This window comes from Puntigrus tetrazona, chromosome 3, assembly GCF_018831695.1.
Source record: "Puntigrus tetrazona isolate hp1 chromosome 3, ASM1883169v1, whole genome shotgun sequence".
Taxonomy (NCBI): Eukaryota; Metazoa; Chordata; class Actinopteri; order Cypriniformes; family Cyprinidae; genus Puntigrus; species Puntigrus tetrazona.
The window spans coordinates 19,343,276-19,359,279 of NC_056701.1; the positions used below are offsets into that span (position 1 = coordinate 19,343,276).

The 16,004-nt window shown below is 36.0% G+C and overlaps 1 protein-coding gene across 5 annotated transcripts; it reads right to left on the reverse strand.

Moving 5' to 3' along the window:
* Positions 1–176: 176 nt before the first annotated feature.
* Positions 177–15,699, reverse strand: rhot1a (ras homolog family member T1a). 5 transcript variants are annotated; one of them, XM_043233862.1, is made up of 21 exons: positions 15,229–15,699; positions 14,345–14,403; positions 14,166–14,247; positions 14,024–14,067; positions 13,882–13,935; positions 13,675–13,727; positions 12,155–12,263; positions 10,552–10,653; positions 10,338–10,436; positions 10,074–10,182; positions 9,752–9,872; positions 9,468–9,552; positions 8,988–9,133; positions 8,782–8,882; positions 8,193–8,323; positions 8,032–8,115; positions 7,817–7,937; positions 6,453–6,657; positions 4,633–4,755; positions 2,057–2,203; positions 177–1,231 (listed from the first exon to the last, which is right to left on the reverse strand). In XM_043233862.1, the coding sequence occupies exons 1-21, from the start codon at positions 15,263–15,265 to the stop codon at positions 1,114–1,116; spliced, it is 2,130 nt and encodes a 709-aa protein (XP_043089797.1). In that variant the 5' UTR covers positions 15,266–15,699; the 3' UTR covers positions 177–1,113. The 5 variants fall into 5 exon arrangements, with proteins under 5 accessions (XP_043089797.1, XP_043089798.1, XP_043089801.1 ...); XM_043233863.1 differs by lacking the exon at positions 2,057–2,203 and having other exon boundaries at positions 15,229–15,689; XM_043233864.1 differs by lacking the exon at positions 177–1,231 and having other exon boundaries at positions 2,063–3,029; positions 15,229–15,695.
* Positions 15,700–16,004: the final 305 nt, after the last annotated feature.

Genomic DNA, 16,004 nt, shown 5'->3' on the forward strand with positions numbered 1-16,004 from the left:
TGAAGTTCTCAATTTAATCACATTTTTACATGTTTAACAGGTTTTTCCGTTATCGAAAAGACAGCAAAAAATGGAGGGAAAAAACAAACAAAACAAAAGCAAAAAAAAAAAAACAACATGCAATCCCAATGACACAAAATTCGAAGAGATGTCTCAAAAAGCAAATACAAGACAGATTTATTCACACCATTATTTATTGTAAATGTCTGAAAACCCACAAGTGCAACAATCCCATGATTCTGAACAGGGAAACTGCAATGAAAGTTACATATGCATAAGAGCTGACACATTAGAACAAACATGACATCGCCTCTACATGATTGTTAGGTAGGAAGAATTCATACAGTCTTTATAATGTAGCAAGCAGGTCCTTATTAGTCTGGTTTGGAATAAACCGATTTACGCCATTACTCATTACTGAACATAAAAAAAGGGTTTTTTCTTGTGCATAATCTTTATAAAGGCCATGGGTAGAAAAGAAAAACAAATTAACAAAATAAAAAGCAAACATTGCATAAAAGAATCCGTAGCTCTATAACTGCTTCTCTATAAAGCAATGCCAAAAGAATAAGACGGTAAATAAGGCTAATAAATTAACATAGCTGAGATGTGCCAAGAGTAAAATGACCTTTAAGTGAGAAATGGCTTTGTTTCAGTGCTTCTCCCACAAGCACGAGTGTTATCCGATACAGTTTAAATATGGTTTGTTCACTAACTAGAGACAATCTTAGAATGTCGCTAAGATATATACACATATAAACAGTGTTCAGTCACCTATCAGTAAAAACCCTCACGCTCTGCTGTTTCTTCTATATAGGTCACACCAATTAATACTGACCTGAGGAAAACATCAGTGTGCATAAATAAAAACCTCATGTCGGAACAGCAGAGGACACGATTACAGCTCCCGCCGTTACTGTAGATGTCCTGAGCCACCACATGGTTGATGAGGCGAGTCCTTATAACACTTGGTTCGGGAAAGGCAGTTTTAACTATACAAAATGTAGCTAACTATTAACTAGGAATCTTCTCTCCTAAATGAAATAAGGATGGAATGAGGGATCGTGGGATTTGTAGAGGGCCGGGGCTGCTGTAACATGCCGGATGCAGTGATCACCGCTGCTTGAGGAGAGCTTTGTACATGGCGAAGCCGAGAACGGCAAACACGGTGGCACCGACGCTCGCCCTCAGCCAAAACGTAGAGTTTTTCAGGTCAGCTTGGGTCATGTGTCTGCAAAAGAGCAAAAGAATTGTTAATAAACCGTAAGTGCACAAACACGTTTTTTTAAGATGACAAATGATTAAATGTCTAAATATTATTAGTGCTAGAAAATAGGACTTTCAATTAACATCCCTAAATATCCAATTCATTAAAATATTATGTACACATAAATATAAATTTTTGCGGGCAAAAGACATTTAACTAAACAAAAGTCTTTCTAAAATGTAAGTAAATGTAAGTAATTTTTTTGTAGTGGGATTTGGGCAGGTTTAAATGAAATTTAATCTGACAGAAAACTATCTGAGCATATAATAGTGTTAATACTTAGTAACAAAATGTATTGCGTTTTGCCTATTGGACAGTCCAGGATATATACACAGACAGATAAGCTGTTGAAATGAGGAAAGAGGCAGCGTGGGAAAGCAGAGGAGAGCATGAGAGAGCCAGATAATGTTTTCAAGGGCTGAACATGTTTAAAAGCACACTGCAGATAAAGATACAGTCAAAGAGATTTCACCCATCAAACACAAATCCAGAAGGTTTAAAATCATTGCTGCACATCCAAACTCACAACCAAGACACAAAACTTTAAACATTTATCAGATCAGTGTTTATGTGTGTGTGCTCAAAACAATAAAGGCGGTATTCACAAGAAAACAAATAAAGTACACAGAGTCATTTTCACAAATCAAATCAGTCAATGACAACGATGTGGTGAGAAAAAAAAATAAAACAAAAGAAAATGTTCATTTAAAAACCTCACTGAAAACCAGTCAAGGAGAATCCTTGCATTTAAGTTTTGACACCTTGTGCTCCAGTAAGCGGGGCCTTTACCTGTTACAAACGGGCACAAACGGGTCGACAGACGACTCCATGTAGACCGAGTCCTCTACAAAGCTGACCGCATGAACCTGATGGGTGAGGCTGGACTCTTCGTCAGCCAACAGAAACGTGCCCACATCTTGTATAAAAGGTCTCAACCTTATGCACACATGCACACAGCATGGCAGTTCAACAACCGCACACCCGACAGGACCACCCCAATGTACCCCACTGCTCACCACATGCTCTACACACACACACACACACACACACACACTCACACTCACACTCCGCTTATTAAATGTGAAAAAATAAGGAAAAATAAAAACTTTGTTCATATTTAACAACTAGTTATTTAGTGGCTTTTAAGTATAATCAAGAAAGTTTTTTTTTGTGCTGTAATGTTTTTAACTGCATGTAAACTAAGGTAATACTCTTATTTAATAACAGACAACAATACATGAAATACTATCCATCAAAGCACCAAACAAAGGCAAGGGAAGCTTGTGTTTTAGATGAAACACTATATTAGCAGCAACAGATTAGACATGTTAGTGATTCAAATATAGACACATTCAGTTTAGAGTCACATCACTGCATATGACCAGTTAGTCCTGAGGAGGCTTGCTTAAAGGTGCAGTCCGTAACTCCATGTTCAAAATACACAAAAAATTTATTTAATAAGAAATACATAGCTTTTTATATATTTATTTATTTATTTATTTATTCCCAAGCTGTGTTTATCCTGATTATGTACAATACACCTACATCCAAAGAGAGAAGTAGCTCTGGCTACAATGTTGCTCTACACACGCAGTTCTGTTTATCAACCGCTAGAGAGCCAAAAGCTGTGGACTGCAGCTTTAAGTAATGCTGAGAAACAGATGGTTAGAGAGGGAGGGACAGACGGGGAGACTGCTAACATGATGTAAAGAGATGCAAAGCAAAGACAAAAAGGGCAAGCCAAACAAATGAAAAGGTACACCTATGGAAGAACAGAACAAAACAAAATCACAAGATTAAATTCAACAGATTAAAACAAATATATATATAAAAAAAAAGATTTAACAAAATTTTGCACACAATGAGAATGAGATGAAAAACCAAAAAGGTGTAAGACAGGCACATGCTTTAAAGAAAAATGTATAAAAAAAAAAGTTTGACAATAACATTAAAAGGTCACATTCTTTTTTTTTAAAAAAAAAATGAATTAAGTAAATTGTTCAACTCAGACCCGTGGATTCTTCTGGGATTACAGTTTATAAGCATTAGTTTAAAAAAAAAAAAAAAAAAGAAGACCAAGATTAGAGATCAACTGCTTAGAATCTAAAAACAGAAATGCAACCAAAAAAGAAGATCTCATATGAACCAGGTGGACACATTCGTCCCTGGAGCAAGGATGAGTGAATTAGTGCAGATTTACTGCTTGCATATCCACCTCAACTCACTCAAGAAGGATTAAACATTAACTTATTTTGTCCAAAATTCAAAGGATGCATTTACAAACATATTATGGTTTTAATGTGTGTGGCATGTTTAGTAACAAACTTATGCATTTAAGGGTATATAAAAAAATCTAAGCAATGCTGCATGAATCAGAGAATACACACAAAAGGACAAACAAAAAACATTTAAACTAGAGATGGAAGTTAAACCTATTTAAAATGTTGATACTGATTTCACTAACTGATCCAACTGTTGAGGAAGCATCATTACTGTTTTCTTTTGTAATTATTTTACATTTTCATTCTTTAATTTTACTTAGTGTTCTTTCCAGTCATGGCAAATCTGAATATTCAGCATCCATTACTCCAATCTTCAGTGTCTGGATATGAATATGCAATATTAATAATGACTAATTAGACTGACAAGGTCTAACAAGTAAAAAATAAGTAAACAATAAACAATGTTTAGTGAAGAACCACTAACTATGTCTGTGAATGAGGGCAATTCAAGCCAGCCTTATTGACTGAATTATTCTCAATCCATTATTCAATCCTTCATTAGGAGTCCTTGTACTCATATTTTTGTCTCTACCAGACAAATTTAGGTGTTCAAGAACAGTTCAAACTGAATGTAAACAATATCTAGTATTTCTAAAATGAATAAATAAATAAATCCCATCTCTAGTTTCTAGCTTTGCATGCTGGGTTAAAAAAAAGCTAAGATCCTAAGATGTCTGAAGCAAAGTCAAAAGTGCACTAACACGCCTCATATGCATTACTGAGACTTAAACAGCAAATGCTGCATTCAAATACAAATGTTAATCAACAAGAGCTGCTAGAAAGCCATAAGTTTGGGCTTTGTGTGGATGAAAGGAGTCAATGGGAGCATCTGGCCAAGTCTGCTTGGAGACATTTCTGATTTTGATAGTTACGATAAATCTGAACTTCAAAATAACGCAGCATTCATCATTTTAACGTAAAAAGCCAGAACACTTCCCAACATCTCTCTGTGGATATGCAACGTAAACCTGGTAGGCCAACAGCAAGTAAAGAGGAGAGGTGGTGTGTTAAGGAGCCGAGGTTAGAGAGAGATCGCCCTGCGGAGAGGGTGAACGGGGGATATATAGGGCTATACTCAGAGACCTGTTCAGAACAGCACTGCAGAATTTGGCCTTTACCGAGCGCACCAGCTCAGAGTTCAGGAGGTTGTGACAGATGCAATAGGTACACCTGTTGCAGCTGCACATGCAGCGTAACTTGGCGTGGCTGCAGAAACACACAGACAGGAAGAGTCAGTATCACGGGACGGCTCCGGGAGAGCTGCATCCCAAAGCTGCTTCCCTGCTTGGGCTCGGAGAAGAGGGGTGCAGGGAGGCAAGCACAGCAAACGAAATAATAGATATATTCTGCTGCTGTGAGAAGAGATTCTTGGGATAACCGGCTTTGAACAGACACATTACGCAAAAGGAAAGGAAAGAAAGTATTCTGGGAAGCCTTGAAACATCACAAGAGCAGAGCAAGAGCTTGAATAGGACTGCACGATTAATCCAGATAAAACTTATTTTGTGATATTTATTTAGTGCGATTATAATCAGCTGAAAATATCAAACATGTTTGATATCCTCCGACTGGATAGAATCAAAGTCTGAAGTAAGAGTCGGCAATATGCCAAAAATATCATATAACGAATTTTTTTTAATAAATATAATTCACAATTTTAATCATGATTCTTTGTCATTGATTTTAACTAAGTTGTCGGAGAGGTACAGCTGAAACAATTTCCCTTAAAAAAACAACAACAAAGCCTTAAAGGTAAAGTATAAAATAAAAAAGAAGGGCCGATATTTAGGCCAAAATCAGCAAAGAATTATTTATCTTTGTCATTAGAACAGATATACATTACAAATAAACCTAATTGGAAAGAAAAAAACAGTGCTTAGAGTTAACACTACTGAATTACAAATATAAAGAGTGAAACACTATAAACCAGCTACTGTTTGGTTACTCAAAATATCTCATTTTCTGTTTAGCACAAGAAAGATCTTACTACAAGTTTGGGACAACATATAAGTGAGTAAATAATGGCAGAATTATTATTTTTTGGGGTGAACTATCCCATTAATGACTAGTGAGAGTATGCTTTTCTCTTGATTGTTTACTTTCACTTTAGACACAAGCAACTGTGTTTAACGCTGTGTGTCAGATGCAATACATAACTTGGTTCAGTAATTCAGCGATACGGACAAGCTTTTAGAGCGCACACGCTTGTGTGACGCATCGGGACAGCACACATTAAAATGGTGTAATGTTTGAAAACAAGAGATTAAAACTGTCATATCTATAAGTATGCTAATTGTTATGCTAAATGTGATATAAATGGTTGTTTTAGTTGTTATACAAATCTGTAAATTAAAGTTTTGGGCCAAATTGTGCAGCCCTACAGCCCTTATTAAGAAAGAAAAGAGCAACAAATGTAAAAACGAAAGTTCTTTCCTAAGAATAGATTACCAAAAATTAAGCTTATTAGTACTGTTTTGTATAAATCAGTCCAGACCAGCAGATGGCGCTTTCACACGTACACCATTTTCCAGAAAATGTAAGTAATTTTTTCAGTTACTATTTAAACTAAAGTTCTCATGCACAGCCTTAGGAAAGAACTGCTGCATAGCATCTAGACCTGCCATTATATACATACAGACTACACTACACATGAAACTGTACTACATTATAAGACCACTGAACACATAATACTCAAACAACTTCTAAAACCCAATGAATCAAAGGAAAAAAAAAAAAAAGCTTTCCAATTTACTGCAGCTAGCTAAGACTATAATGCCGCTTTAGTAGCACAAAAGGAGACAATAAACTGATAGAAACAGGACAAATAGGAGCCAATCCTGATCTGACAGGAGTAGAGCAGACATTGGAGCAGTTAGGTCCGGTTGAAGGGGCTGTATACTTACGGATACATGGCCATAGTGGTGAGTTTGGTATAGATGTCTTTGCTGGGTGCTTCAGGTGTGTTGCAGGTGAACATCTGCGGCGGGTGAAGCTTGTGTTTTCGACAGAAATCCAGCGGGGACAGACTGTAGTACTGACGGGCTTCATGCAGGTCTGACTTGGCGGCAATAATCACACAGGGTGTCTTGCTGTCCAGGAAGTGCTTCTGTGGAAGAACAGCACATGTGTGGAGTTTGAGCTTATATATATATATATATATATATATATATATATATATATATATATATATATATATATATATATATATATATATATATATATACATATACATATATATATATATATATATATATATATATATATATATATATATATATATATATATATATATATATATATATATATACATATATATATATATATATATATATATATATATATATATATATATATATATATATATATATATATATATATATATATATATATATATATATATATATATATATATATACATATACATATATATATACATATATATAACATATATATATATATATATATATAATATATATATATACATACATATATATATACACATATATATATATACATACATATATATACACATACATATATATACATACATATATATATACACATATATATATACATACATATATATATATATATATACATATATATATATATATACATATATATATATATATATATATATATATGATATATATATATATAATATATATATATATATATACACATATATACATATATATTATCTTATATATACACAAATCATATAAGTATATATACAATATATAATTATATACAGGATATATATTTTCACACATTAAATTGATTAAAACAAACATTCACAATTCAAAAATTAAAAGCATCACATTTTTCACAAAAACATTAAACAAAAATGTTTTGTTTAATATTTCTTGAGCACCAAATCAGAAAGTTAGAATGATTTCTAGAGGATGATTTGACACTGAAGACGTGAGTAGTAGCAGCTGAAAAGTAGTTCTTTCCGTCAAAGAAATAAATAACTTTTTAAAATATATTGCAATTGAAAGCATTTATTTTCAATTCTAAAATTTCACAGTATTGCTGTTTTTTTGTATTTTTGATCAAAGAAATGCAACTTTGGCTAGCAAATGATAAATGATTTTCCAACATAGGCATGATGCTTTTAATAAAGCAGAATTTAGTAAAAAACAACTGCATAAAAAGGAACTAGGTAGCACTCCAAGCTAGCACCAAAACTGACTTGAGTGTCAAAATATAAATATTTAAAAAAATATATATATATATATATATATATATATAACCTATATATATATATAGACTTTAGCGCAATATTCAAAAGAACGTGGGTTGCTGATGTCATACACCAAGCAAACAACATCACAAGCCAGATCAGCCTCTGAGAGAAACTCAAAGTCCGGCAGCACCTCGTGTAGCTGAGAAAAAGAAAGAGAAAAACAATCAGCACTGGCAGCACAAAGATGAAGATGACTGAATATTAGTTTTCGAAGAAACAGAACTTTATCATACAAGCAGATATTTTTCTTGTCCATAAACATAAGTGGTGCTGATGGCATAGTAAGACTTGTGGTCTTCTCTTATCCTCTTCTGACGCTGCAATGTGAAAGGAGACGGTCAAAATCAAGTCCAAGTCAAAACACTGCACGCTCTTGTGAGGCATTTGTACTCACCGCGAGGTTCCTGCCTAGGGACGCCTGCAGAAAGCCACTTTTCCCGCAGCCTCGAGCTCCTAGGACGTTGCAGCGGAAAACACTGCGCTGGGTCTGTTTCTTCTGCAGGTCAATGCGCTTATTCCTCGTGACTGCACAAAAACACATTAAATGAATTAGAAATCTGCCCTTGTATATTAATTTATTTATTTATGATTTAACACCATGCCAGCAACAATGTTTTAAACAAAAGTGAAAAGAACAATTATATAGAATTTTAAAAATCACCCCAGGATAATTATTTTTGAAAATGTCTAGTAACGTATTTTCTGAAAAAAAAAAAAAAAAAAAAAAAAAAAAAAAAAAAAAAAAGTTGCCTAGTTTTATTTAAACTTGCACATTCAATTATGTGGCAAATACTGTATGTTTTATGCTCAAAATACAGCTTTAAAATGTACACTTTTCAGATGCTGGTTTCTCTTCCCTTTTCAACAGATAGCAATGAGTGAGTCTTACAAGCTGATCGTATTGAGTTTCAGCCTTGATTCAACAGTGGGCCCTTTTATAAATATAAATGAACGGCTCAAGATACACACTAAAACACTCTTACTTGTGATAGCAGCTGCCTGTGACTCTTGTTCTTGGATAATAGAGTAACCAAGATAACCCAAGTACTCTAAACATCGCTGCACATCTAGGTATGTTGTTAACCTAAAGTGGAGATAAATCATGTCTCAGTCTTATTTAGTCATATTAGAAATTTCAGTTTTCATTTATTTCCATTTTCAAGAACTGTAGGACGAAGGCAGCACTCACGTCCACTGGGAAAGGTAGCCCTGGTAAGTGATCCAGCCCTGCTCATTGGTGCAGACTGTGTTGTTGACATCGGGACCCCAGGGCATGTAGGGAAAGACCTTGAACAAATCCTTTAGCTCATCTGGAGACAGAGCACAGTCTCGATCCTAATATGCAAAAAAAAAGTACAGATTCATTCAATAGGTCATCATTTTTTAAAAAAAAATTCAGTACACTTTTTCTACATGGCTAATTTGAATTTTTTTTCTTAGGCCATTGTTTAAAATTGAAATACAGGTCCTTCTACCAGGCGTTGCTGTAAAACACGCCCTTGCATTACTCAATCAAACAAAGAGCCAGGCAGAATACAATCATTCAGTCATCTTCATTCATGCTCTGACTGAAGCTAGACGTTTTTCAAAACACCCGCATTTGATAAGGAGGGTTTCCTTATCAAATGCGGGTGTTTTGAAAAACGTATTTGTATTTGTCTGAGCTCACTTTGTCATGCTTGTCAAAGACGCTCTGGAGGAAGAGGTAGGCGTTGTGGTTCAGCTCTGTGGTGCAGTCAGGAGGTATTTTCAACCTAGAAAAACAAATAAAATGTGAGAAATTTCTCTGAACCAATTACAAACCCACAATTTGAACGTGTGTGTGTGTCTCTGCAAAACAGGGGAGCCCAACACATTGACAAAAAATGTGATCCAACCAGAGATGAGCTATAAGCTACTAGATGAGACACGATTTGTGTAAAGTTAAAGCACTGGATCAGGGCTGGATCTCACAGTGGAAACAGGTATTCCTGGGTCAGCTCCAGATCATCGTCATAACCAAACCTCCTGAGCACAGTCCATGTGGTCTCATGTCTTCCTCTCTGAATAAAAAGTGTATGAAGGAACAGGAAACCTAGAAAACAGATGCAACAGGACCTGATAAATAAAGGAACGCGAGTCATTTAAATACATGCATGTAATATATCTATATCTAGATAGATATCGATCTATATATATAATGTTTTTTTAACAAATTTAATCGCAATAGGAAGCCAAGTACCGCCGTATAACTGATATAGAAAGGCAGCAACATTTGTTTCTCTACTCCACTCACCCTTCAGTGTGAGGCCATTGTCTTTCACCCCATCTGACATGTTTTTCCGCACAACATTCTTCACGTCCTCCAGGGCTTGAGGTGCCAGGGGTATGTTAAAACAAGTTCTCTGCAACGCAGTAACAATAGTCACCAACAAAATTGTGATCTCATTAATGTGCAGTTTTTATAGCTGTGTGTGTAAACAAGCAATCCTTTCATTTATTTGAAAAGGTATAAAAATGCTGCAGCAATTTGAGCACTAAAAGAAAAAAATGCTCTCACCTGGAAGAAATTAAGCTCATTATCATTTAGGATGCCATCATTGTCCAGGTCTGATATTTTGAAAATGCGAGTAAGTGCTTTGATGCAAGAAGGCTTCATCTGGAGAATAAACGGAAAGGAACGCATTACTTCTTTGAATGTTTTGATGTTCTTCTTTGTAATATAAAGTGGTCATATTAACAGGTCTAGCAGTCCAACTGAGGTCATATTTTACCTCTTTCTCTTCTGGAGAGTACAGTGGTCCTGTCGGATGCAGAACAGCCTTCTGGGCATAGTAGAACAGCTCCGAGATATTTTTCAGGTTTTTGGCTGAACACTAAGAATGAACAAAGTCATTGCATCAATAAAGTATATCACGGCTTACGTCTTGCATATTTAAAATAGCATTTCTTATTACTATTTTCCCCTCTACATCTAATATAAATCAACACTTAATTTAATAAGACTTAATATTTTTTAATTGAATAGCTGCGCTTCCCACAGAATTTGAGATACATCACATTAATTCGCATATTTATGACGCCATTGCTTCAAGTTTGCGTTCAGACGAGTTTTTATTGTTCTACTCTATGAAAATACTGTAATACAACTGAATGCCCAACAAAGCTGTTTACGTCATATTTCATACATAACACAGTAAACACGACCCACTAACAAGTTTACCAGGAATCACAAGCTGTTTTGTAAACTCGTCCGCTGCGGTACGGCAAACTGAAAGTGCTGTTTCTCTGAACACATGCCAAGAGAGACGACTAGCACTCAGGAGACAGTGAAGACATCTTTCAACTGAACCATAGCTAAGGTTTTTTTTCAAAACAGTCACTAGGTTTGTCAATATGTGCCGGTTATGGAAAAAAGCGATCAAAAGGCTCTCATAGTTGGCAAGTATAGTGCTATAGTCCCGTTCACGCGAGTCGTGGGAGCTGATGGCCGAGTGCGGTGGATTTTTTCGGCCCACCACTAATAAATCACAAGAAACAGTTATTTAATCGAGAATAGTTTCTTTAATCATTTTTTTATTTTAGGTTGATAAAAACAAGAGTAAGAGGATAATAGCAATAAAAACAAAACTGTGTCACCAAATAGGCCTAAACCGTTGATATACCTGAGTGAACCGCTCAGGTAAAGTCTATGTATGGGAAGGACTGAATATTAAGACAAAATAAACAGGGATCTTGAAAAGGGAAGGAAGAACATTAGATTTTGTATAAAACTCAATGCCAGGGTATATGAGAGCATGCCCAATATATCATCACAAAATATATTTAAAACTTTATGATGTTTACACTGGAAAGGCATTCAAATAATTGCTTTATAACTGTCAAATACTTTCATTTGCATTTTACTTTATTCATCCATATCATCCTTATTATATTGACTTTTAACATACAATTCATTTTGACCCCTCCCAAAAAATAAATAATGATCTGAGATCAAAAAATACTGGCAGACACTTTGCAGTTTCACTGCAGGAGACACCAGACAAAAAAAGTGTGGTTTTCTTGGTGGTGAAAACCCCCCCAGATGATATGGAAGCATGCAAATCAAGCACAGCGTCACGTGCACGGGAAAAAAGTACTGATGTGATTTGCATTTACTTGACTCTCAGTGTGAGAGCTGTGCACTTTCTTTCAGACTGAAACCAATGCCTCTAGTAAAGCAGGAATGAGTGGCGGACACACGAGCCAAAGGGTGATGTCACTCTCCTCCATGACACTCCTGCCCCTCTGCACACGCTCTGAGAGGCGTATATCGTACATACAGCTCGTCGTCACCTACGTTTAGATCAAATTGCGCAGACACGGTGCATTTCTCACCTCCACACAGGTCTCGATCTCAGAGTACTGGTTCATGATGGGCAGGATGGTCTCCATGCTGCTGTGCTCCACCAGATCAGATTTATTCCCCACCAGGATCAACGGTACTCTGTGACAAGACAATAGGATTAAAACATCTATTACATTCAGACACAATGCTTAAATCGTGATTGTAGTTGTCAACAGAGGAATGTCATCAGCTTTCCTCTGGAGATTAGCCTAAAAATGGCTTGCTATTGATACCTCTGCTATAGATGTATGTATATTCAATGTTATTTAGCTTGCTTTTGAGTTAATGCCATATATGTGTGAATATGAATATGCTTTAAATGACATTGATGTAATGCTTAGATAAATGCACACGACTTCCTGCGTTTATACTGCAGGCCAAGTGTGAAAACATTGTTTGTAAGTAACCACAAAAGGTTACTAAGAGGGCACACAGGTGAAGAGAAGGTTTAAAACAAGAAGCGGAGGTAAATCAAACACGACTACAGTTAAGAAGAAGAGCGCTAAAAGAAGATGACAGCGTAGGAGCAGAAAGAAAGATATCAGACATTAGTCACGGAGACTGATGCTGAATCGGAGTTTCACCAAAAGTAGAATAAAAGGTCTAAGGAGTAAGCCACGCTTCAGATAGTGTCTGTATTAAGTGTGAAGGATGCTTAACAGTACCTCCAATATTCCTGTTTAGAGTTTGATTATAGAGCTCTTAGCTTAGCTGATTTTTGGTTTTATTATTGCATTAACTGCTTTGTTAGATTAAAAACAGCTGACAAAAAGTTATAAAAACACATATATATATATACACACACACTATGCAGTAAGTACACTAAATCAATATTACTGTTAATGATGTTTGCTGTACTGACAACTTGTCAAACAGCTATTTACATGTATTTTTTTAAACAGATGTTTAATCAATATTTGCATAGTTATATTATCAGAGCTCAACAACAGGAACAACCCAATGGTCCAGAGCCAGTGTGGAAAACAGATGATTCTATTGTATTTATTTAGGCTCTTGCTGGTAATAATTGTTTGTTCTTTCATCAGCTTTTTTAAAGTTTACTAATAATGTTTGTATTATATACTTCCATTATATATTTACTAACACACACGTATACATATACATATACATATATATATATATATATATACATATATATATACATATACATACATATACATACACACACACACATATACTCCTTACGACCAATATTGCATCAGTTACAGACAGATAGAAGTCCTGCACAGTGACCAGAGGGATTCTGAGCCATTCTTCCCGCAGAATAGTAGCCAGATAACTACATGATGCTGGTGGAGGAAAATGTTTCCCGACTCGCTCCTCCAAAACACCCCAAAGTGGCTCAATAATATTCCTATCTGGTGACTGTGCAGACCATGGGATTTTCACCAAAATTTAAATCTGTAAAATTTCACCTGCATTAACAGAATACAGGGTTTAAACACTACAAAAACAGTCGGTTAAAAAAAACTGACAGGAAGCCACACACCTGCTGTCCTTATCTGTTCTTTCATTGATGAGAGGAATCCAATGACTCGTCACCTACAGGATGCCGATACGAAGAGACACAGAACCGTTCACAATCCACAAACAAAACAACTATCAGAAGTTAAGTTATAGAGCAAGACACATACTTGGACCGGTAATTACACGCTGGTGAATTTTTATGTTTGGTACGCAAGGAAACAAAACTTACCTTTTCGATTGATTTCTTGTTGTTTACTGAATATACGATGCATATAACATTGGCCTGTGCCAAGACAGAAAACACAAAGGGGGGGAGTAAACAATAAAATCAAAGTAAACTGTGTCAGCAAATAGACTGAAAGCAACCCCACCTTTGATATTTCTTGGTAAAGCTGCTCATCTGACTGTTCTGCTTCTGTGAGATATATGGAAGAGGAGAATTAAACGAAAACGCCACTGACATGAGAACAGCTGTCTGAGTTTCTTCATACAGTGATGTACATGTATCAGTACCTGAATAGTCCACTATATGAGTGGGTACCCTCTCAGGTGTCACATCAGCAGGAATAGTGATCTCTTCAGCTCGGAGAGGAACCTTTCATGAGAAACACAACGCGTGAGCACACAGACAAGTATAAGACTGACTTGAAGCTCCTTTTGAACTTGAAGAGTCATTTCAGTGAATGATGTACCTCATCAGGGAACTCCTCGCTGACCAGAGACATGATCAGGGAGGTCTTCCCCACTTTGGCTGTGAAGAAAAACACAAAGTCCACAATGACCGCCGAGTTCTAGATCTATTAACAGCACCGAACGATTAACAGAAACGTGCCAGTCAAGATTTGAGAGTTAACATTTATTTCAAGCAACAATTGATGAGTTTAATTTTAATAAACAACAATAAGCTTGGTTGTGATATTTCCAAAAATTAAAACACACCGATGTCACATATCAATATAGACCGAAGATAAACATGAAATGGACAGATGAGGGGTCCGAAGCTTGATGGTTTGGCATTGGCGAGCAGTACGTTTACATAGACACGTACTGTTTTGGCTGACCTTTCTAAACTTTGGCAGCTCTGATAGTCTGGAGGCCTGTGAGAGTTGCTCCTACAACTTTTATAAATAACTCGGAGACACGCGGGTAAGACATAAATAAATAAATAAAGCTAACAACAAATCACATAGAATGACGCTCACATTTTAATATCAGAGCCTGCTGGTGTGATCAGTTATGATTAAAAACTGCCATTCTTTCGGTTATTTTACACACAATACACAGGGGTGTGTATTAACGTGACATTTTTAGCGACTGTGCAACATTTAAAAACATCTACAAAGCGTATTACCTCAAATGCACTGGAGAAAAAGCTTTTATTCTGTCACTTGTCAATTAAATCTCATACGGGTGAATAAAAAGTGTTATTAAAGACAATAAAATATAGAACGGAAGGACGTTATTGCGCATAGAAGAGTGAAAAGGAGCGCGTTTCGAGCGATTAGAGATATGCCAATCAATAGACTGACAGCAGCCATTTGACACTTACATAATTTAACTGAATCGTTTCACTTACGTTCACCGACAAGTAGTATCCTCACGTCCTTTCTCATAGTTGCAACTCTGATGTGATCAAAATAAAAAACGAGCAAGGGCTTTGTTGTAGATCATTGATCCTGCAGCTATATGTGTTATAGCGCAGGCCTCTGTAGGGCAAAACGGACGGATCAACTTCTGCCTGTGTCAGTCTGAATAGAACCTCCGCTCAGCCCAGTTTAACACACGCAGGTGATTCATGCCAGGGAGGCAAAGCGATTCCGCGTCTACGAAGGTGCGCTTGCTGTCTTCAGATGCACTTCACGACATTTCTCGGTTCACATTTCAAGCTCACGCCAGAAACGGCTGACCTCCAATAACCGGTAACTACGGAGCGCCGCTACGGACAAACTCTGCTCTCCTCGCGAGGACTTGTTCTGTTAACCGTTCGCGGTTATGATGATACAGCGCCCCGTGTGGACCGGAGAGGTAATACCTGACCTCTGGCAAGATCTTTACAGATCAATAAACAGATATTCCGTCACTAAAATTACTCATGCAGCCCGCCTTTTCATTGAGGTTAAACATTATTTAAACAAAGGTTAAATATTTTAAATATCTTTAAATTGTTTTAACAAATGAGGGGGAAAAAATCTTTAAAACACTTGGTATAAACTATGCATGAGTCTCTTTTGCTCTTAAGGATGGTAAGATTCTAATTTTATAAAAAAAAAAAAAAAAAATCAAAAACATTATATCTAAATTTCTGGCTAACCACAAAAAATGTTTTTATTACATTTGGGTGGCAATCTTTGA